Source organism: Diabrotica virgifera, chromosome 6 (genome assembly GCF_917563875.1).
Source record: "Diabrotica virgifera virgifera chromosome 6, PGI_DIABVI_V3a".
In the NCBI taxonomy this organism is placed as follows: Eukaryota; Metazoa; Arthropoda; class Insecta; order Coleoptera; family Chrysomelidae; genus Diabrotica; species Diabrotica virgifera.
The window spans coordinates 255,229,832-255,255,486 of record NC_065448.1 but is presented as its reverse complement, the minus strand read 5'-3'; the positions used below and the strand labels follow the sequence as shown (position 1 = coordinate 255,255,486).

The window sequence follows — 25,655 nt, the reverse complement described above, 5'->3', positions numbered from 1 at the left end:
ATTAGTTCTTGGGTCGTTTATTCGTCAATAGACATTTCTCGAATGATATCTTTCTAATTCATATTTCAAATTTCGCAAATTTTTAAAAATTCCAGCTTCATTTCGCCGTTTTCCAAAACATGACGCATTTTATTTTAATTTATTTTGTTAATTTTATTTATTTATATATTTTGCATGACGCTAGATGTGCAAATCTCTTATAGCTGTACTATTTAATATTTTTATTATTATATTTTTAGTCCACAGTACATCGTCCTGTTTTGAAAATGATTACAAAAGTCTTAAAAATGGTTTTAACTGCTTCGTTTGAGCGAGTCAACCACTTGGACGCGTTTCCGCACGACCCACGCCTGAACCTGTAGCTCTAGCGCGCTATTGCAAAACTATAATTTTTAATTTTAATCAAAAGATTATGCTTTAAAATAAAATGAATTATTTTTATAAAGTGACACCCGCAAGCTGTCACTTTAGCGCAGTACAGTTTTGTTATTACAAAACTCTTAATTTGTAGTTGAAAGTATTGATAACTAATTACTACAGATTGTAGATATCTTGTAAGACACATTTATAGCCACGTTTCTTCAGTCCGACAACGTATATGTCATGTTATATTTTGCGATTAAAAAATCATAATTTAAATTTTTTAACGTTCAAATAATACATGTAGAATTGTAAATATTTTACCTTAATTTTTAAGACTCCTGTATATAATTTTTCTTAATTATTATTACGAGCACGGAATCAGAGTCTCACACAGATGGACATACGTTGGCCCAGATGGGTGGAACGGATTGGGATTACTACGGTAGCGGACTACTTTTAACTTTATAAGTAAGAATAACATTCGCCACTGTGAACCAAATTTTATTACTAACAGGGATCGAAATTTATTGCAGTGGAATTTTAATAGTTTCGGATTTTAAGCATGAAGAGGGGAAGACAGGAGACTATTTCGGTTTTAGCGTAGGGATGCGAGAGGCAGTCGATTTTGAGATTCTGAGGAAAGACATTGTATTTGACAATAATCGAAGGGACGAAGTTTAAAACGTACTTATATATTGACAAGCCGGTCATATATTAAGTAGATAAACGCGATTATTTCAAAGACAGTTTCTTTTGTGAGAACTCGTAAAATTTTAGTCGCAATTACACAAACACTTTTACATTTCGTCAATTTAATAGTATCTATAATTTATTCATCTGTTTTATTAATTAAAATTGTTAAGCATCACACGGACTTTTATTACGATTGTCTTTAACGAATCCCTACATACATGTTTCTTAAAAAAGTAATTTGTCCGACAAAAATTTACGCAAACTTATAAAAAACAAAATTCTTTTTAAACAGTGATAATTTATTTGTACTTTGTCGGTATCGTCAAAATCACCTACTTCTAATCTAGATGCTTCATGACAACTCTATGTTTAGATATGAAACGTCTATATCATAGTAATTAGTGTATGTTTATATTCGGTTTCTATACATTTTCTGATATTCTAGACGTCACTAGATATAAAAGTAAACAGTACAATAAGTGAACGGTCCAGGGCTGTGTTAGCTCAATGTGTCTAGTAGCATGGCGGTTACGGTATAAAAAGTTTTGAAACTAATTTGTCAGACTAATTATCTGGATACCCAATTTTTATCGGACAGTGCTGTATTTGGATAAAGAGCGATCCAATCTATCACTTGTTATTTGTGTCCGAAATTTTTTAATCGCAAAATATAACCTGTCATAATTAACATATTTACGTTGTCGGACAAGACATCGACAATATCTAGTAATTAATTATCAATACTTTCAATTGAAAATTAAGGGTTTTGTAATAACAAAACTGTACCGCGCTAGAGTGACATCTAGCGTATGTCGGATTCGACGATCGCGCTCTCTTTTTTGTCCGACAAAAATAATTTATTTTATTTTAACGCATAATTTTTTCATTAAAATTAAAAACTATAGTTTTGCAATAACAAAACCTAACCGCTCTAGAGCTACAGGTTTAGGCGTGGGGCGTGCGGAAACGCGTCCAACCTGCGCCCTGAAATCTTTCAAAAAGTGGTAGACTCGCTCAAACGAAGCAATTAAAACCATTTTTAAGAGTTTTGTAATCATTTTTTAAAAATGATGATATGCTGTGGACTATTTGTTGAATGCTGAATGTTTCCTTTTAATATTTTCTCTTTTTTGGTTTGTAAACTCTATGTTATATATCTGAGTGGTCATGATTGTCAAAAAGAATTGTGTAAATGGCAAAAGCCATATGTGACATTCGCTTTATAGGAACTTTTGAGATGGTCCTTTTGTCAAGTACAATACTAATTGTGTTTTTTTAATTGTTTTTCTCCATATGTCCACGTCGATACGTTGCTGCTTGCAGGACTTTGAGGTATATAAAAATTGGTCTAAAGTTTTTTGATCGTTAGTTTTAGTGAATAGTCTTTGTTTAGTTTAGTTGCTTTCCTGTAGATTTCAGCTAATGCATCCTCACTAATTGGCACCGCGTCTCCTAGATTGATTGACACGTTTATATCATACGTTTTGGTACGTTAAAACATCTGTTGAGTAAAAGGGCAACACGGGTTCTGGATATTTTCCCATGTAAAATCCCATAAGAAATCGCTAAGGTCCATTCTGGTCATTTTTGACTTTTTTTGTAGTGGAGGCGTGACTGCTTGTCAGATCGTGACGTGTGAGGTCGCAGCAGAGGCTAGCAGAGGGCAACAGAGGGTAGCAGAGCGTCCAACGTTACCCACAGCATCTCTCTGCTATCCTCTGTTGCCCTCTGCTACCTTGCGACCTCATACGTAACGATCCGACGAGCAGTCGCTCCTCCACCACAAAAAGAGTCAAAAATGACCAGAATGGAACTTAGCGAATTCTTGTGGGATTTTACATGGAAAAATATCCAGAATCCGTGTTGCCCCTTTACTCTGTTGCTTATTCTAGCTAATACTAGTACAACGTTTGATGAAAAACGTGTCGTATAAACGTTTATTTTCAGTAGATTCACTCTTAAACTTTGTCCGATTTCACCTCTGTTCATATCTAGTTCTGGAAAATAAAAAAAAACTATGAAACTAACTAACCACGAGTTAATGTTGCGCATATATATGTAGCCGATCTAGCTGCTTATCTCTGCGGGTGATATACCGCATGGCAACTAACACACAAATATTTGCACTAGTTTTTAACACTATCCAATACACTGATACACCTCATGTACACTTTTATTCGTAGGTTCATATTAACATTATAACCATCTCTAAAGTTGCCTAGGGCTCTAGCATGCTGGCTATTGCGCATGAAATTTATGCTTATTGCTTACATTTTTGGTCTCTCATGATTATATATAGACGAAATACACTAAACCTGCGTTGACATGGGTCAAGTGACTTGATCAACTCACTTGAATTCAAGTGAATTGAAGGCTTTTTGAACGTCTAAACACCCAATTCATCTGACTTGATTCCATCAAATCAGATGAATTCCATCAAATCAGATGAATTTGGGGTTTAGACGTTCAAAAAGTCTTCAATTCACTTCAATAGGGCTTTTCATCGTATAATCTGTGTATATTAATATTATACACAGATTATACAACATATGACAGAAGCTCGAAACAAATGACTGTTGTTGAAAAGTCCTATTCAAGTGAGTTGATTAAGTCACTTGACCCATGTCAACGCAGCTTAAAATTAGTTAAGAGGTAATCACATGTGATATTTTTTTAAATATTTATTAATATTTTAGTTTTATAAATACATTTAAAGTTAAAAATACAATGTATATTTTTACTACTTCACCTTTTACAGATCTTACTGAAGCAATGCTAGGTCTAACTAACAATTATTATTTATACAGCGCGATAAACAAAAATCTAACATGCAGTAATTGTGAATGGAATTATTATTGGTTTACCACTTACACATAAGACCACGAATACATTTATTAGCCCCATCAGGGAACACAAACTTTTACGAAAACCTCCAAAAAATAAAGGAAGGATGAAAATTTGGGAATAGGTATTTGAAATTGTCTATTATTATATAAGAAAAAGTTTACAATTCTACATCCCCTCCATTTTACAAAAATTGGGAGATACGGGGTGAAAAATATTTTCTCAGGAGTGAAAAAATATACGTTCAAAATAGGACTAAAATTGGATAAAATGACTAATTCTAAGCAACTTTTGTTCTATTGAGTTTTTTCACTTAGTCATCACTTTTCGAGTTATTTACGAGTGAATATGTTCATTTTTAACAAAAAAACAAACATGTTCTTGGACGGTTTTTCGCAGTCAAAAAGTAAGTATTCTAGGGAAAACGATATTCTTAGTGAAAATATAGCTTATAAAAAATTGAAAAAAAAAAATGGTGTACGCGTGAGTTCTGCAGACCCAGTAAAAGTAGAGTTGTAGCTAATGAAAAGTAGGTTCTTCTTCGTCAAATTCCAAATCGAATATTTCAATGTGAAAAACAGAGCAATTTTCGGGGAAAATTTATTAAAATTTATTAAAACTTTTTTAAGGTGTTTAAAAAAAGGTTTATTTTTGTTTTTTAAAAAAACTTCTAACATTAAAAATAAGTGAGTTACGCTCAAAATATTGTTGTCCCTTTTATATTTTAGTACAAAAATCGCGAAAATCACCCCCTGATTAGTTTCCCAAATAAAATTAATCGTTACCGCTTCACAAGTTACTTTACTTATGTATTATTTATATTATCTATAAATTTCATTGGTTCAAGGTGCTCATTTTTGAAAAAAATTGGGTTTAAAATGAAACATTTTTTAAATTTTGAATAAAAAATGGAATTGTTCATGGAATTAACTTAAAAATTATTAGCAATACCAAAAATCTTAAAGAGTAATAAAATGTACGTTTTGTTTTTCTGAATATTTTTTCTTTTTTGTTTTCTTGTCAGACAAAAATTGGTTATGCTATGGCTGTTCAAAATTTGCCTAAACTCGTGATTAGTTACTCGTTCAAGCCATTTTAACAACAGCTTTTTCAAAAATAAGCACTTTGAACCGATGAAACTTACAGATCATATAAATAATACATACGCAAAGTAACTTGTGAAGCGGTAATGATAAAATTTATTTGTGATGCTAATTAGGGGGTGAGTTTCGCGAGTTTTTTACCAAAAAATAAAAGGGACCAACAAAATTTTGAGCGTAACTCACTTACTTTTAATGTTACAAGTTTTTTAGAAAACAAAAATAAACCTTTTTTTAAACATTTTAAAAAAGTCAAAATGAATTTTCCCCGAAAAGTGCTCCGTTTTTGGGTTATTTTACATTGAAATATTCGATTTGGAATTTGATAAAGAAGAACCTACTTTTCATTAGCTATAACTCTGCTTCTACTGGGTCTACAGACCTCAAGCATACACCAGTTTTTTCAGTTTTTTATAAGCTATATTTTTGCTAAGAATATTTTTTCGCTGAAATACTTACTTTTTGAGTTATCTCCGAAAAACCGTCCAAAAACATGTTTTTTTCTGTTAAAAATGAACATATTTACTTGCAAATAACTCGAAAGTATTGACTTCGGGAAAAACTATATAGAACAAAAGTTGCTTGGAATTAGTCATTTTATCCAATTCCGGACTTATATTTAATGTATATTTTTCACCTTCGAGAGGGGGGTATTCCCCTCTATTTTTGAAAAATGGAGGGGATGTAGAATTGTAAACTTTTTCTTATATAATATTAGATAATTTCAACTACCTATTCCCAAATTTTCATCATTCCTTTATTTTTTTTGTGGTCGGATTGTTCTTTGATCGGGCTATATAAGACAATGCTAAATTCAAATTTTTTTATAAATATGTTCAAAACTTTAATTGTATCTACATTTTAGGCGATTAGAATGTATTTTAAAAATAACAAAAAGAATATTAGAAATATTGGAGCTGCAGACCACCGCCAATATTTTATGAAAAGCAAAATAAGTTAATTTACGAAATATTTGTAACAATAACAGATAAGTTCTATATAAAATTATGAGACGTATTTACTAATATCAAAATTATTAAGGCTTTAAAAGAATTAACACAAAATAACTATTTGTTATTTTGCATATCGTTATTTTAACAAATTTATTAATGTATACGGTAGAATAACAGTAAACACAGTAAAACAAAATATTGTGGGAGTTCTTCTGTAATTTTTTTCGAAATTATTTGTAGAGTAATAATCTATACAAGACATTATTTAATTTGTTTCAGGATCGTTCTACTTAGTGTCTTTGGAAATTTTTATTTAAATTATTATAGCGACTCATTTGTTAATTTTAGCAACGAAAATTTAATATCATTTTTTTTTCAGGGGCATGTTTCCACATAATATTTCAACATCTCATTGAAAATACTGACATATTAAGCGCACTATTTTGATATTCTTCACTTCTAATATTTGTTTAATTCATAATGTCTCTGAGCACACTCCATGATCATAACAAATATACACGCCATCAAGCAAAAATTTTAAGTAGGGTAGTGTGTACAGAAAAATATCGTAAGTTTGGCTTTAAGCCACTATGATCTCTTGCAGTAATTGCATGTTCGACATCTTTTTTTCGACTCCATTTTTCTATCTTTTTTAGCCATCTATTTTCAGGCAATCTCTGCAGGTGTCCATACGAGTTTAATTTTTTGGCTTCAACATGTCTGTTATATCTGGATTAATTTCTATTTCCTTTCGAATTTAAATAATGACATTTTTGTTATGAAATGTTACTTTTACTTTGTTTACTGTCCCTTATTATGCAAAATAATGAATTTTTAATGTTAAGAAAAAACTCATCAGTTTTTTAAATAAATCATGGAAATATACTATTGATATATAGGTGCCTAGTTCTTGCAGGGTCATAGCACTGTAATCTGCAAATTTTTTCACCATGCTCCACACCATACATAGAGTATAATATTGTCAAGAAAAGAAGAACTATTGACTTTATATTTTATTTTAAATACATAAATCTATCGATATTAGTATATTTTTATCTCGATAATATGTATTTGAATGATGACGCATATGAAAAAGAATTGTGAATTCAGTCATTTAAATGTATTACCTACTTTTATTTTCAATACCTCCATAAAATTGATCATTAGTTGTTGATGTCACCACATCTGTTCCGGCAGACTGCCTTTCTCAAAGGTGATAGATATATTTACTATGTGTCTGCACTTAAAATCTCTAACTGAATAGGTTGAGGAGTGTGGAGCTTTTGGTCTCAAGTTAGTGTTTGTCTTAAGTGTTCTACTATACGTTTGTCAAAGGTTTTGTCAGTTTGACTGATGTAAGTTTTTGGAGTCACCACATGTCAGTTTGTATACACCACTCCGTAATTGCCCTTTCTTTGGGCTCTTATTGTTCTTAATGTATTTGTTTAAGTTGTTGTTTATTCCGAAAACTGGTATTATTCCTTTCTTTTTTGTGTGTTAGGCTATTTTTGTTGATATTTTGCCTGTATATGTAATAGATCAGAAGGTACTGGGTTTTTTTGGTGGTGGTGGGAAGACTAATTTCAGTGCTTTCTTATGCAGTTTTTAATCTAATATTTTGTTAATTGTTTGTTCGTTTTACCCATTGTTTACTGCTATTTGCTTAATGATATTCAGATGCATTTCGAAGTTACTTTTTGACATGGGAATTTCTGGCAACCTATGTAACATGCTATGGTAGGCTGCTAATTATTTATGTTGTGTAGGATGGGATGATGAATTGTTTATAAATTTGTCAGTATGGATATTTTTATGAAATACGGAGAACTCATGTTCTTTTTGCAGTCTGCTAATTACAGTCTGCTTTTATATCTAGGAAATTTATGGAAGGATTCTGTTATCTTTCTATTGTAAATTCAATATTACTATGGAGTGAATTAATGTATGATAAAAATTGGTCCAGTTACCTGTTAGTTTCCGTAAAGCAACTAGTATATTATCCACGTATCTACACAAATATAAGAACTGAATACGGGGTGTTTTGAAATCGTTGTTTCTAGATAGTGCATAAAAATATCTCTTAGCAGTGAGCTTTGAGGATTTCCTATGATACGTTTTTCATTGTTGTTTGTGTATATTTGATTATTACTTGAAAGTAGTCCTGATATATGCAAATGTCAAGAAAGTGTTATACTGTTATAGGACTACTGTAGGTACTGAAGGTACCTTAATTACGTCCTTTAATTTGACCCTATCAAGTACCATTTAAGGTCCACGAAATGTCTTGTCCATAATAATTATTGTGGTAGGCTGTGGGTTTTTATTAATATCTACATACTACATAAGCCAAAAAAAGTTTTATATCGAAGGCCCTTTTGAATTTTATCTTTACATTAATTTACTGTTACACAGTTTATTTTTGTTAGATATGCGCTTGCTTGTGTCAAAGTATCTACATAGTACAATATACTATTTTAGTGAATTCGTTATAAATGAAGCTACAAGTTACAATTACCGTCAAAGGAGTTAAATATGTTAAACCTTTATCACATTTTCATATAAGTGATATTTAGTTTACTTTTGTTTTATTATCGAGGTACTACATTTTGTTTAATATTTCTTCAATAAAGAACCTTTTACCTTTAGTAAAAAAGTATACATTGAGCCTTATTCTAAACTGATAAGCAAAAATCGTCATTTATTTTGAACTAATATTCGTCAATCACAAAATATTCTAACTATAAAACAATATCTTACAATTCAAGACTTTCACTATACATTAATTTGTATATTTTAAGATGCTAAGCTTTTACAAAATTGATGAGTTTTTAAACCACAATACTGCTGTAATATAAGCTATGGAATAAATATATTTTAACTAAAAGATCATATTAAAAGTGTTGTTTTGATAGATATAGGACTGACTAATATAACAAGATATAATATAGGACAATTTATACTTTTAGGTAAAATTATTACCTCGAAATTTCGACTTCATATTTAAAGTTGATCATCAGAATTTATTTCGCTGCCTCAGTTTTCAGAATCCCCATATTACTTCATTACTACAGTCATGGCGTAACTCCATCAATGGCATATTTATCACCTTTGAATAAGGGAAGTCGGCTGGGCTGGAAAAAAATGAATCGTATATTATCGAATTGACAAGACATCTCCATGTAGCTTGAATTTGGTACCGTCTTATAATATTTCAAGAGTCTCCTCGATCTCAATGGCTTTGCTGATGATTCCTGGATTCTGAAAATCAATGGGCACCATAATTCTGGGTCTGTCTGTGTCTTATCGGAAATATCTCTTAAATTTTTTAATTTTTTATTGATTTATTATAATTTACCATACCAAAAACTGACTTTATGTATTTTTAATAATTGTTTTTAATAAACAGCTTTAAAGTATAAGTTAATTCTATTTAAACAACACTTGTAATATGTTATAAGAACCATTAAAATTTGAACACTAATATTTTTTATATTTTAGTTTTTTGTTAGGCTCGTGCACATTAGGAAATGCTTTACTCAGAAGTCCAATATATTTGTAATTGAAGAGTTCAGTAAGTATACCTACTACATTTATGTATATTCGTTTAATTATCAATAGTACAATAAGTAGCAAAATTTAATTTATTCACACCATTATATAAAGCAGTGGCGGATCTAAAGATTTTCTTGGGAGAAAGGTAACTTCCGATGAAATACCAACCAAAGGACATAAAAAATAACTTCCCTTGAGGGACTATCCTAGTGTAAAAGTTCGAAATTCATATACTCTTTTGGAAATTTCTAAAAGAAATTTTTTTCCAATTGTTTTGAAAATTTGCAGGAGCATTTATTATAAGAAGTACATGTAAAACAATTTTTATCAAAAAATATTGAAAATTAAACGATTTATGCGCCATCTACTGACGCCGTGAAAATAAAAACATAGCTCCACTGCTGCAATGATTGGGACTAATAGAGATCCTGAAACATAAAATTTCAAAGTTACTATTGAAATATAAGTTATTTTCTACAACATCAACTAGGGGTTTTTTAATCGAATAAAAAAATGGCAATTTGGCGGTTTTTAAAACTGAAAATGTTTTAGCTAATTTTAAAATTTTTTTCAACACTGTCATTTTTCCAAATTTTAATATTTTTCAAAAATCCTAGTTGATGGTATAGGAAATAACTTATAATATTTCAATAATCAGTTTAGAATTTTATGTTTCAGGATCTCTATAGTCCCAATCATTGCAGCAGTGGTGCCATGTTTTTATTTTCACGGTGCCAGTAGATGGCGCATAAATCGTTTAATTTTCAATATTTTTTATGAAAATTGTTTTACATGTACTTCTTTTTATAGTAAATGCTCATCCAAATTTTCAAAATTGCATGCAGTTGGTACAATATTTTAGAAATTCCCAAAAAGTATATGAATTTCGTACTTTTACACTAGGATAGCCCCTTAATATTTCTAACAAACATCAGTTTTTATGGGTTGAATTTGTCTGTCTGTGGTTTAAGTATTATTTGAGCTGATATATTTTTATGTTTCAACAATTTTTTTCTTTAATTTTGGATCTTGTAGAGGGAGCGGGAATTTCCCCATTCCCCCTCACCCCGTAGATTTCAACTTTTTTCAGTTGTGAGTGGTTTGTTAATATTGTTTAAAAAAAATAATGGAAAATATTTTTTTTATAATAGTAGATATGATAATATATTTCTACTATAACTAATAGATATATTTTCTTGCAGATCCCAAGACTAGGCAGGTGATTCAGAGGAAATACAAATCGCCAATGGTATATTATTTTGTTTATTTGTTTGCATAATTTAAATTTGGTGTGATGTCTAATACGATGTTTCATGTAGTTGCTGTGTTGTAGTTGGTAGATCTAGACTTTAAACTCTTATTATTTGTAATTGTAACGATATTAAGGGAATGGGTTCGAACTTTCGGCTTCAATGCTACTTAAATGGGATTAATTTTTTTTGAATCCTGAGAAAACTAATAATAGACAAGGCGAAAACGGTGGGTTCGTTGGGAAAAATATTCTCATGAGATTTTTTTGCATAATAACATTCGTGAGACACCCCAGAATAAGGTTCAAGAAGTTTCCCACGCGAAAAGTGGTCCAAATTTTTTTTAACAATTTTCTTTAATCAAATTGCAAAAATCATAATCTTTGGCCCCACAATTTTTTTTTAGATTTTTGGACCATTCTGGACAAAAAAGGTCTGTCATTTTTCTCTAACGTTGATCGTTTTCGAGTTATAAGCAATTTAAAATTTGAAAAACGCGAAAATGGCCATTTTTAATAACTCGGTTAAAATTTATTATTATGAAAGTCAGAAAGTGACTAAATCAAAGTTTAAAGCGCCCCCACAAGATCTTTAAGAAATTTTTGTCATTATTTTATTACTAAGCTGTTATTTTTAAGTAATAATAATGAGTGCCATGCACGTGTTAGGCGGCCGTAAATGCTGAATGCGAGAGAGATGCCATTCCGGCAGTCCACTTGTGCATCTTACTCGCACTCACATTTACAGCCACGTCAATACGATCTAACCGCTCATTGTTATTAATTAAAAATAACAGTTAAGTAATAAATTAATGACACCGATTTCTTCAGCATCGTGTAGCGGGGGCTTTAAACTTTGATTTAGTCACTTTCTGACTTTCATAGTAATCATTTTTAACAGAGTTAAAAATGGCAATTTTCGCGTTTTTCAAATTTTAAATTGCTTATTATTCGAAAAGGATCAACTTTAAAGAAAAACTATAAGAGACCTTTTTTGTCCAGAATGGTCCAAAAATTTGCCGGGCCAAAAATATTGATTTTTGCAATTTGATTAAAAAAAATTGTTAAAAAAAATTTGGACCACTTTTTGCGTGGGCGACTTCTTGAACCTTATTCTGGGGTGTCTCACGAATGTGATTATGCAAAAAAATCTCATGGGAATATTTTTCCCAACGAACCCGTCGTTTTCGCCTTGTCTATAAATATTTTTGAAAAATTTAAACGCATAATGAAAGATTACGTTATTACCGAGGGCCGAAAGTCCCTGAAAACTTCTATAATGTTTATTTTAATAAGTTACAGGGGTGAAAAACTAAGAGAAAATTTAGTGTGATTTTTAATTTCAAATATCTTATTCAAAAGAAACTTTTTATTCATTCCAAGTGACTTTTGGCCCCCAGTAATAAAGTAATCTTTCATGCTGCGTTTAAATTTTTCAAAAGTACTTATTAGTTTTCTCAGGATTCGAAAAAAATGATTACATTTAAAATACATTGAAAATTTTGACAGGCGTCAAAATGTCCCCTTCCAAGTGTATCTCAATTTTTTTAAATAATAAATTCGACAAGGTTTGAATCTACATTGAAAGTACAAAAACTATAAAAAATTCAACATTAAAAAAATATTTGTTCTGCAGAGCTATATGTAGAAGATACCACATGATTTTTCTCCGGGATAATTATTTTGCCTAAATTACACTACTACTACTATCGGTTTACGACGTTCTCCAACGCCTTCCGACTCCTAACCTCCATTCTTCTCTGTTTAACGATATACCTGGAGAGATTTCTCTTTTCTTTAGTTATTTTTCAATCCCCTTCCTCCAGCTTCTTCTCGGTCTTCCTCTTTTCCTTCTCTCTTGTGGTGTCTACACAAAAATCTGTTTGGGGATCCTGTCATCTGGCATTCTCTGTACATAGTCGTACCATATTAGTTGTTTTGTTTTTATGTTATCAATTATTTTATGTACGACTCTCATCATTTCGCGTATTCTTTAATTTGGTATCCGATATCTTCTTGATTTATGCCTGCTGCTCTTCTCAGAAGTCCATTTCTGTTACTAGTAACATTTTCTTGGTTCTTTGTTTCATTGGCCAAACTTCACTGCCATATGTGATTATACTTTTAAGTATGGTGTTGTTTAAATATGAGCTGTTTGTTTTCTTTAGATACTGTTTGGTCCCACAGAATGCCGTTCATCATTTATATGGCTTTTCTATACTGCATGTTTCTGTCTTTTATAGCAGCATCGAGTGTTCCATCTTGAGTTATTTTTATGCCCAAGTACTGGTATTCATCACAGTGTTTAATTTCTACCCCATCGTCTAATGCAGTGGTCGGCAATCTTTTTAGCCAAAGAGCCAAATATGCACATTATACAACAATTTAAAAAAATTGGGAGCCAAATTTGCTTGTTCAGCACTTTTATTACACTAATTAAAATTAAAGGATCTAGTCGGTTAAAATAGTGAAAAACGCTCCCAGCGATATTCCAAAAATAAAAATACCACATGTTCTACATCAAAAAGTATTCGACCAAAAATTTTTTTAAACCACTAGCCCCATCCACTATTCCCAAAAACTTAAAACGTGTTTTTCGTTTTTTGGCGATATCTTCGTTTCTAATAATCGTAGAAACTTTTATTTTCTCTCCTTTTGTAAGGTTTTACATCCTACAACACTGTATTTTTTACAAAATTTTTGGGACAAAATCCATTTTTTTTAATTGTTGGTATGTAGAACCGAAAATGGAAAGAACAGCAAACGTGAGCTTTTTCAGCTGATCATAAGAATCAGGAATACTATTCCAAGCGTTGAAAATGACCATGTCTTCCTTCTCCAGGTCATTCAAAGCAGACCACTTCAGTTCTGAACATTGTTTTCTTCTCCAATATTTCCAATTCAACACAAAGACGTTCGAATTTAGAGTGTCATACGTTATACCTCCTTGTTCTTAAATCCAGAAATTGTATTTCAAAGCTATTAATGCCAATTTCAAAAGGAGACAATTTCAACTCGGTTATCATAGCATCAAGAGGATTTTTGTCCCACCAAGTTTTTTTTAAATGAAAATATTATTGCGATTTCAGTGGATATTTGTGCAAGAGCAGCACCTAAGAAGCCAAAGGGCCACATGAGGCTCCAGAGCCGCACTTTGCCGACCACTGGTCTAATGTAATGCTTTCTCCCTCCAATACACATGGCTTCAGTATTCTTAATATTGACTTCGAGACCCCATTTGCTATATTCTTTTATTATATTCCAACTTCATATAAATTCCAAGAATGATGACAGATTTTAGACGAGATGGACAATTCGTTGTAATATAAGTCTCGAATCGGTTCTAATGCCCTGTGTCCGTTTTTTCTCGATCGACGATGATAAATATTTGAGTCGTGGAGAAAAAATATGTTTTTATTGACAGCTACTGAATTATTACACTACAGTTGTTGGTTAGGTAAATGTTTATAATAGACTGTGCTCAAAAGAGCCCAAATCCCCTAATTTATAAGTCCACAAAAATAATGTATACCTCAGCATAGAGGTTAATGCATCGATCACAGTAACAGAATTTTGAAGTTTCAAAGCTTACAATACAATTTAATCGAGGAAGCGATTGCAACACTAGGAAGTTCAATTAGAAATTACACTATTTGGCAATTTATTCAGTTTGCAGAAAGTTGAATGGACTCTAATTATTAAGCTATTATTCGACATGTTTCACAATTCTACATAATGAAATAATAAAATTTAGGAAGTTAAGATTAATGTGAGATTACAAATTAAGCGATTAATTTGTGATTGAACACGAGAACTGTGTATTTATGCTATGATAAAACTATTATAGTATATAAACAATGTATTATAATTTAGTATAAACATTAACTTAGTTGTGTTTGTCTTTAGATCCATAAAAATCATAAAGCTTATTTTTTTCATACTAAATGTCTTTCTGTTTTGCACGTTTATTTTTTGTTGATGTTTATAGGCTAGCCACATCTTACATAATTTCCACAGGATATTGTCTATTTGCATGGCACAACAACTTGTTGACTATTCTATCACTTCCAGTGCATGAGAACCACAGTGTGGAAGTAAGGAAATTTTTTTTATGTTTTATGTTATTTTATTTTCTTATCTAGTTTTTTACTATATCAATATATTACTGCATACAATATAATTAGTTGCATATAAATTAGACAATTACCTTTAGCCCCTCTGTGCCTTGAACCCGTACGATTTTTTGTACATAATTCTAATAAAAAGTTAGTCCAAAATGAGAGCGTATAGGATAAGATGGATTGGTCATGTTCAACGTCGAGACATTAATCACCTAACACGAATAATTGTTAATCTGCGGGTTCTGGAAGTAGAATGAGAAGAACTCCAAAAAATACCTTGGGAGACGCTTAGGCAGAGCATGTCGGTATCGGTAATATATGGAGAAATGTAATTAGTGAAGCCGACCTAGCCTAGGGATACAGGCAAAGAGAATGATGATGAAGACAATGGATATCCTACTTTGCATACATTGCTTGCGTTGGGGTAACAGTAAGGCCTTTTTGCCATATTCCCTATTAATAAACTATTAAATGGTTTTGAAAGTGTTTCACACGATATTACTACACATGACGAAGTAGATATAAATTAGGCAGAACTTTCACGGCCCACAGCAGGTGTAAAAAATGGAAAGGCGTCAGGACAGACAGAATACTAATAGAGGTTTTAAGAACTCTGGAAGAAGATAGACCTATCGCACTTCTGTTTGCTCAAATGTATATATAGGGCTCAACTGTAAGAGAGGAACTGGCCCTAAAGACTTGCTCACATCAACGTTTGTTGTAATACAAACAAAGACCAACAGCAAGTATTGCAAAGAATACGGAACAATTAGTTTAATGAGCCATGTGTTAAAAAGTTGTTCCTAAAAATCGTTCATTTAAGAATATATACCAAATGTGAAAAAAACATCGGCAAATCTCAGTTTGGTTTCAAGAGTGGTTGCGGTACAAGGGACGCGCTGTTTAGCATGCAGGTTCTTATACAGAGATGTCTGGATGTGAATGTTGATGTATACGCCTGCTTTGTTGACTATAAGAAGCATTCGACACTGCTCAACACGATAAATTAATGGGTATACTATAAGGGATATACCTGGATGGACGAGACATTAGGATAATAGCCAATTTGTACTGGAATCAAACAGCTGACATCAGAATTAACAGCCAGACGTCTGAAGAAATTCCTATTCTGAGAGGAGTTACACAATGTTGCGTGCTCTCCCCGTTTCTGTTTAATTTCTATGCAGATAAGATCTTCAGAGAAGCAGTAGAAGACAGAATAGAGGGTATAATTTCCACTGGAATAGTCATCAACAATCTAAGATACGCTGATGACACAGTTCTGCTAGCAACGGACAGGGATGATTTGCGGGCACTCCTACATTCAGTAATGGATCATAGACAACAAATGGGCCTGAAAATAAACATAAAGTATATCTAATAACTTGACAGATATTAAAATAACTGGAGACATGGTGCAGAGAGTACAAACATACAAGTATCTAGGCTGCTGGGTGAATACAAAATGGGACTTATCACAGGAAATAAAATGCAGAATAGAGCAAGCAAGAACATCATTTAAGAAAATGCAAAGGTACTAACCAACTGCTATGTGTTCATCATTTTGTTCTATGGAATAAAAGCTTGGATCCTCACGTAAACAATGTGCAAGAGGATTGAGACTTTTGAAATGTGGGCTTACCGCAGAATATTGAGGATATCGTGGATGAACAGAGTAACAAATCAAGCGGTAATGCAGCGGCTAAACAAAGAAAGAGAAGTACTAAATACCATAAAAAGAATAAAACTAGAGTACTTTGACCATGTGACGAGAAATCCGATATACGAAATGCTACACGGAATTATCCAAAGAAAGATAGAGGAAAAGCGCGGCCCCGGACGCAGAAAAACATCCTAGCTTAGGAACCCCCTCCGCTGGTATGGAGTGAGCACCACGACACTATTTAGGTTAACTGTGGACAAAGGAAAGATCATGTGACTGATCGTCAATGCTTTGAGAGGACAAGGCACTTAAATAAGAAAAAGAGGAAAGTGGCTCCGATTATGCCACTAATCTGTTAATTAAAATAATTTTATTCAGATATGGTATAGTTTGTTAAAATTATCGGAAAACCTTTGATAGGAGATTTGAGAAAAATTTTATATTATATTATTTTAAGGCAAACATTTATTATATTTATGTATAAAAGATAATATGTATAAAAGCGTCTAAAAGTACTATTTTCATTATAACGTTATTAAATCAATATAGAATAGCTGCGTGTACATAAAAAGTTTATATTTATTATTTATGTCTTCAGGCTGACCAAATCTGCTACTCCGTACTCTGCGTCTTCTCATATATAGCAGCCGGAACCGAAAAACCAAAAATTGTCAAGAAACCAGCTGAAGTTTCTCACTTGAACCTTACAGCTTGTCTTAAACCTGGTGGACCAGTAGAAGAGGCCTCTGTCTCACCTATGGCTACCGTACCTCCGCCATGTAGCCCGGAACCTGGATCGATTACTCCTTTAGGAGGTCCACCCAAGTATCCACCACCAGCGCTACCACCAGGTGTAGCACCTCCAGCTCCCCCGCCTGGAGCAAAGACTATTCATCCTCAGTTGTCGTTGCCTTCTAGTAAACCTCCCCCTGTTCCTAGTAGAAATATTCCTTCCAGACAAATGACGGTTGTTTCTTCCCAACCCCCTCAACCCCCGCCTCGACCGAAGTGACGACAGAAACGATATTCCCTACCGTTTATATATGGAACAGATTGTAAAGGACCGTCTTGTCTTCCTTGGGTGTGACTCACGTTAACGGTTGTTGTTGGTATATTGGTTTTAGATGGTTTGTAGAATCAACAGTTAAGACGATACTATAATGAATACTCAGAAATTAATAAGCAGTTTAGGGAAGAATTTAACGTAGATATATATTTTATAGTCAAAGCCCGAATTTCAGGCACTCCTAGGTTTGACTAGGCAATCCTCAGTTCTGACTGACGGTCTTAGTCAAAGCCCGAAATAAATTACAGTTTCGGCCTTTGACTAGTGAAACCTAGGAGAGACTACGTTGGTTAGGCAAAGGTCGAAATTTAATTTTATGAAATCGGGGTTTGACTAGTCAAACCCCGATCACCTATTAAAATGTCTTAATTTGTTAGATTAGGTTTAATAGAACGTCATTTTTTAATTGTAAGGTTTATTATTTTTATATTGTCGTAGTTAAAATAAAAAAAATAGTGTTTATTCTCTCATATTAAGGCAGTATGGCATTTAGAGTTGCACAATACGTTAGACCTTTTACACTTACATGGTTTTGAAGAGCACTTATTATTGCAGTGGTAATTTATAAATCATTGTCCTCCAAATTTAGAATCTTTTGTACTAATTTCTCTTAGAGACAGCTTAACGTCTGGAACATCTTCGAAATTAGGAAAATTCTCTTTGCATTCTCTTATTTTATTTCTTGAAAAAAGTGTGTTTATTGTTCCGTATTTCGTACCAACTCTATATAAACCGTCAATATTGATTTATTTTTTATGGTACCCAAAATATTTCTAGCATCTCCTTGGCATGCGGTCGAGCATTCGTTGTGTACAGACAGAAAAGATTAAAATAAATAAAGGAAATGCGATTGAAGGTCTTCATGCCCAGGCTAATGCCATGAAACAATTAAGTGAAAAAAAATGTCCTCCAATTTCAATCAGAAAAACTGTTACAATACCTATCCCCAGCTTTGATAGAGCCAAAGAGGATGCTCGAAATATTTTGAGTAGCATACAAGATAAAACAATTGACGGTTTATATAGAGTTGGTATGAACTATGGAACAATTAACACACTTTTTCAAGAAATCAAATAAAAGAATGCAAGGAGAAATTTCCTAATTTTGAAGATGTTCCAGACGTTAAGGTGTCTCTGTCTCTAAGAGAAATTAATACAAAAGATTCTAAATTTGGAGGACAAGAATTTATAAAATGCTACTACAATACGAAATGCTCTTTCAAATTACGTAAGTGTAAAAAAAGGTCTAACGCATTGTACAACTCTAAATTTCATAATGACTCAACATGTGAGAATAAACACTATTTTTTTTTTCATTTTAATTACGACAATATAAAAATAATAAACATTAAAATTAAAAAATGACGTTTTATTAAACCTAATCTAACAAATTACGACATTTTAATAGCTGATCGGGGTTTGACTAGTCAAACCCCGATTTCATAAAATTAAATTTCGACCTTTGCCTGACCAACGTAGTCTCTCCTAGGTTTGACTAGTCAAAGGCCGAAACTGTAATTTATTTCGGGCTTTGACTAAGACCATCAGTCAGACCTGAGGATTGCCTAGTCAAACCTAGGAGTGCCTGAAATTCGGGCTTTGACTATAACATATACACTTAATACAAATGTAGTCCAGCCTGTATAATGGAACGACTGCAAAAATTAAATCTGGATCAAGGATGTCTGAGGGATTTAAGTTCAGCAAAAGATTGAAGCAGAGTTGTTGTATTTCGCCTACCCTTTTTAAAACTTATCTGGAACAAGCACTCAAGCTGTGGAAAAGAAAATGTAATGACATGAGAATCCCTCTTAATGACGAGACAGCACTATATACTTTATGTTTCGCTGATGACCAAATTCTGATTTCTCAGGATCATGACGACTAGAGTTACATGACGCGAAAGGTAATAGAAGAATATAACAATTGGGGTCTCGAAGTCAACATTAAGAAAACTGAAGGCATGTGTATTGGAGGGAAAAAGTAGTTTATTACATTGGACGATGGTATAGAAATTAAGAACTGTGATGAATACAAGTACCTGGACATGAAGATAACTCAAGATGGAACATCGATGCTGCTATAATAGATAGAAACATACGGGGTAGAAAAAACATATCCGTAATGAATGGCATTCTGTGGGACCAAACAATATCTAAAGCGAACAAACAGCTCATATAAAATACCATACTTCAAAGTGTATTCATATATGGCATTGAAGTTTGGCCACTTAAACAAAGAACAGAGAAAATGTTACTAGTAACAGAAATGGACTTCTGGAGAAGATCAGCAGTCAAATCAAGAAGATATCGGACACCAAATGAGAGAATACGAGAAAGGATGGGAGTCACACGTACAATAATTGATGACATAAAAACAAAACAATATGGTACGGCCATATATAGAGAATGCCAGATGACAGGATCCCTAAACAGATTTTGGCGTGGACACCTGTATATCAACTAATAAATATATTAAGCAAAGAAAAATTAAAAAATATAGTATGGTTCGTCTTCTTTTGATTCTACTGCCAAATAGAAAAAAATATAGTAAAATTTTTTGATAGTGAAAATAGTTCGACGAATTTGGTGTTGATTTATTACGAAAATGTCAGATTCTAAACTACATTATATTTCATTAGATCTTAAATATTTAGTATTAAAATAAACATAAACTCTAACTAATGTCGTTCTATTATTTGACAGTGAACCAACATTCTTCATACCGGTAAGCTATCGTCACAATTTTATTTACTCAATCCAATAACTTTAGTTAAGTTATATTTAATTCAACTTTGTAAACATTACCTATTATTATCCAAAACTGAAAACGTAGTAAGCCAGGTTTTCATAACAGCTCATATACAATACCATACTAAAAAAATAATCACATTTATGGCAGCGAAGTTTGGTCACTGAAACAAAGAACAGAGAAATGGACTTCTGGAAAAGCAGCAGACAAATCAAGAAGACATCGGATACCAAATAAGAGACTGCTAGAAATGATGGAAGTCACGGATACAATAACTAATGACATAAAAACAAAACACCTAATATGGTACGGCCATCTATAGAGAATACCTCAGATAACAGGATCCCTAACCAGATTTTTACGTGGACTCCATAAGGGAGAAGGAAAAGAGGAAGGCCGAGAAGATGCTGGAGAGAGGGAATTGAAAAAGAACTAGAGGAAAAGGAAATCCCTCCAGGTTTATGGTTAAACAGAGAAGAATGGCAATTAGGAGTCGGAAAGCGTCGAAGAACACTGTAAACCAATAGTACTAAAAACCAATAGTACTAAAAAAAACCAATAGTAGTAAGCCAGGCGGCTTGTGAATTGTATTTTCCCAAGCACTGTATTGTGGACAGCATAAAAATTTCATCAAAAATGAATAGAAACAATCCTATCTGAATACCCATATCATCAAGGACTGTAGAAAATACAAAGCAAGTCAAGAATAATGAGGAAATCTGTTGAAGATGAGGATTCTGTGAATATTAGAATATCAAATTTGAGAAACAGATTAGGAAAGTCAAGTAGAGGTATATGACCGCTGATGATGATGGAGCAATAACTTCTATTGCTCCGTATTAGGTATCAACAGATTTTTATTTATTCTCATTATTAAACCTTCAACAAAAAAATGTTTTGAAAAGGCTTTAATTATTAATGTTCCTTCTGTACTACCTTTGGAGTTACATTGTTTCTTCACAAATTGTTATTTTTATCCAAAATCCTTATATTTCTATCATTCTCTATGTGTTTCTTATAGATTTTATAGTATGGCTTGCGCAATACTTCTTTGTTTTATAGTCAACTTTTGATATCTATTTTATTTACAATATTTTTCCAGATATTGTACTGCATATCATTATAGTATCTTGTTAATAATAGTTATTTGAATATTTATTTATAGTTAATTTATTTTTTTGGACTCAATCAAAATATTTAATAATACTTTTCTTCGTCTTGTGTCACTTTCTATTGTGTATTGTTAAATTTTTTATATATAAAAAACAATATTAAATATACATGTAGAATACATATACGCACAAAACCTTCGAATCCACATTCGTCAAACTATTGGTTGTTGTTTTAGGTACCATATAACCATCTTTTGGCTTTGAACCTTTAAAATTATTCTAATAAAATGATTATTTTTGTATTTCAACATAACTAGATATAAAAGTTAGGGCTAAAACATTGAAAAATATATATTATTATTATAGCTCGGCATTTTCTTGTTATTAAAATACGGGAAAATAACTTACTTGAGGTAAACAGAAAAATAATTGACTGGCGCCCAAGAGAAGACAAACGCAGCACAGGACGATCACCAACACGCTGGATGGACGACATTAAACGGATATTCAAGAAATGGCAACAAGACGCACGCATGATGATGATGATGATGATGAAACAATTTCTTATATTAATAACATAAGTGTGAATCCAACACCATAAAAAATGTGTAGCATTTCTTCGAATCGAATGCTTCGATGTAGCATCGAAGCATTCTTAGTTTTATATTAAAAGAGAGGTTGTGGTTTAAGAAGAAGACCCCGTCCGGCTGAAAGGAATCTAGCTTCTCCGATGCGCGATCTTAGCTCTTGGTTATTGGTTCATTCTTCATTTATTATGGTAGTTGTAACGCGTTACTCTTTCTACATGAGTTTGGTTGATGTCGAGTTGACCTTCTATAATCTTTTGTTGCTAATTATCATGAGCTTTGTCTTCTTTATGTTTATATTAACTCCATATTGTTGATTCGTCGATACTATCTAACTCTATTCGTCGATAATTCATTCATCCAAGATACCTACAGTAGGAAAAGAATAGAGCCTCGAAGGATTATTTTCGTTGCATGGAACCCTTGGGTTACCTGGTACACTAGAGTACCTCTCACAAATTTACTGACGTGTCTGTACGTAACTAACAGTATCACTTTTTTATGATTTTATATAGATGTTTACAAAGAGAGAGCTATTACCTTAGTGAGGTTGATGAAATCTTCGACTACCAGTGATATTAGAAACAACTAATCTAGTATAAGAAATACAGGGCGAACAATCACAGGCGTTTGAAACGAATGTTGGTCTGCGACAGGGAGATGCGCTGGCGTGTCTCCTCTTCAACATAGCTCTGGAAAAGGCGGTCAGAGATGCCTGGATAGACAACAGGAAATATTTTTAATAAATCATCCCAAATTTTGGCATATGCAGATGACGTGGACCTAGTTGCCCGCACAACACGCAAACTAGAAGAAATGTATCCCACCCTCTCAAATGCCTCAAAAAATATGGGCCTGAAAGTAAACGAGGAGAAAACTAAGATGATTGCATCAGCACCCAACAATAGAGCCAGAAACATCGGTCACCAATTCACTGTTGATAACTATACCTTTGAAGTGGTGGACAAATTCACATACTTGGACTCCCTTGATCACCAAGGAGAACGTCATGACGGAAGAAATCAAGCGAAGGATAATACTAGCGAACAAATGCTATTTTGGACTGAGTAAACATATGAGAAGCAGAAACTTAAGTCAAAAAACAAAAATAACCATATACACAACCCTTATACAACCAGTGTTGACATATGGATCGGAAACATGGACCATCTGCAAGGCAGATGAAAACCTTCTGCTTATATTTGAACGAAGGATCCTGAGAGGAATATTCGGTGGCATCTGTGAAAATGGTATTTGGAGGAGGAGGTACAACTACGAGGTATACCACAGATATAAACATATATTTGGTGGTAAAGACGTAGTATCCCTTACAAGAATAGGAAGACTAAGATGGGCAGGACATCTAGCAAGATCACAGCATAACAACCCTCCTAGAAGAATCCTTATGTCACAGCCTCTAGGAAGTAGAAATAGGGGTAGGCCAAAACTTAGATGGAAGGATGGTGTAGATGAGGATGAAAGAAAAATAGGCGCAGCAAACTGGCAACGGTTGGCAATGGATAGGAGTGATTGGCGTAATAGAGTTGGGAAGGTCGAGGCACTTTCATAGGGCTGTAGCACCATTGATGATGATGAATCTAGTATAAAGATGTAGAAAAAGAAGAAAAATAACTCAAGAGTAAAACAAATAACTTTTTATGTATAAATAGAGATATAATGCCTGGTTGCACCAACATATCGTAAGCTTAAGATATGCCTTAAGCTCAGTTTACGATATATTCTTGTTGAACCATTGAGTCTTTAGATCAATTTTCAGCTTGCGACAATTGATTGCCACGTGGATTGTTTAGATAAGAATCGAAAATTATGCTGCAACGTAAGTGAGACTAAATCGGCCCTATCTATAAGCTGAGCTGGGCTAAGCCGGAGCTTAAGATTTGTTGGTGCAACCAGGCATTAGAGTTTAAAAATAGCCTTTTTTGTATTAAAATTCTGTTTGCCTTATGGTATTACTTTCTCTGTATTCTACGAATTTGTTCACATTTGTTCAATTTTATTCTCATATTTGTTCATTTCCTGAATAAACATATTCACATATAGGCAAAATTTGTTATTAATTTTTATCATGAACCATATCAACATGTTGAATATATTATGAAAGTTTATGTAGTATAAATAATTTAATTTAGTAGGAATCTATCTGATTGTGTAAGAAACTACCAATCGTCGACCTAATCTGTAAACTGCGTAACTGCACTTAGCCAAATTTTACAGAAGATGCAAAAAACTATCTCTCCAAAGACTAACGCGAATACTACGTATCTCCGATTTTAAAAGATACGATAGAAAAACGGAAATATTTTATAGATACCTGTGGGATGAAAAAATAGGGAGTTACTACGAATTTTTCGTACTAAATTTGGCGACAAGGGAGATACGGTGTATACGAAGAGGTCGTTATTTACTCATCTGGTAAAAATATGCATGTGCTATCTTTTTTAAATGATAAGTAGGGACTTTTTGAAACATATGGCGGTAATAACTCTTTTTCAGAAAATTGTGGAGTTACGCAGTTTACAGATTAGGACGACGCAATAAAGTTAAAAACGTAGTTTCGAGTGAATATAAATATCCTAATAAATATTGTGCCTCTATTGTAGTCCACTGTATGAAATATTTCTGTAAATATATTTATTTTACCACTTTGTAAAAATGTCAGAATGTTTAGTAAGCAATATTAGTCACTTTTATTGTTAAATTATTTGATAGATCGGCTTGGAATGTATATTATTTTACATGTTAATAAATATTAATATTTGAAATTGCTTTTAATTTTAATTTATCCATTTCTTAGTAGTAATTTAAAAAGTTCAAGGCTCAACACAGAGCTTCGAACTAAGAACGGAAATACCAATTACATAAACATAGCACGAGGAGTGCGTCAAGAGTGCATTATGTCCCCTCTATTATTTAATGTCTATGCCGAACATATCATCAGAGCTGCTCTTGAAGATCGCCCTGAAGGTGTCACGAGTCAATGAAATCATCATTAACAATGTAAGATATGCCGATGTCACCGTTGTATTAGCGGAAACAGAAGACCAACTAAAAATATTGATGAACATATTATCAGTAGAAAGTCACAGGCTGGGCTTGAACATTAACTTTTCCAAAACCAAAATCGTGGTATTCCATAAGAACCCCCATGAACAAATTTCACCCAACATACAAATAAATGGTATCACCCTTCAGAGTTCCCAAAGATTCATATACCTGGGCAAAGAGCTAAATAGTCAGCTAGACCACTCAAAAGAAATTAGAAGACGCATAGAAAAGCAAGGTCTGGTGTCATGAACATGCGTAAAATGCTCTGTAATCCCAAGCTATCAGTCACAATAAGATTGAGAACACTAAAGTGTGTGGTCTCTATTACTATATGGTTGTGTGACCTGGGCATTAAAACAGCATGACGACAACAAACTGAAGTACTGAAAAGAATGAACACACGTCCTCATCTGGTCAATACTATCAAAATTAGAAAGACGTCATATCTGGGACACATAATGTGCCATAGGGAATTTTGAGCAGCTCCAGGTATTATTAGAAGGCAAAATCGAAGGTAGAAGGGGTATAGGAAGAAA

General features: G+C 32.8%; 1 protein-coding gene across 8 annotated transcripts in view; it reads left to right on the top strand.

Moving 5' to 3' along the window:
- The window catches only part of LOC114331549 (MAP kinase-activating death domain protein), a 91,670-nt gene extending 66,834 nt beyond the window's left edge, over positions 1-24,836 (top strand). For 6 of the 8 annotated variants that reach the window (XM_050653933.1, XM_050653935.1, XM_050653931.1 and 3 more), the window contains 3 exons: positions 9,452-9,524; positions 10,708-10,754; positions 17,137-24,836. In XM_050653933.1, the coding sequence (XP_050509890.1) occupies positions 9,452-9,524; positions 10,708-10,754; positions 17,137-17,550 (534 nt within the window). In that variant the 3' untranslated portion in view covers positions 17,551-24,836. Of the gene's footprint in view, positions 1-9,451; positions 9,525-10,707; positions 10,755-14,742; positions 14,849-17,136 lie in introns of all 8 variants that reach the window. The other 2 variants (XM_050653936.1, XM_050653934.1) reach the window with 1 other exon arrangement.
- Positions 24,837-25,655: the final 819 nt, after the last annotated feature.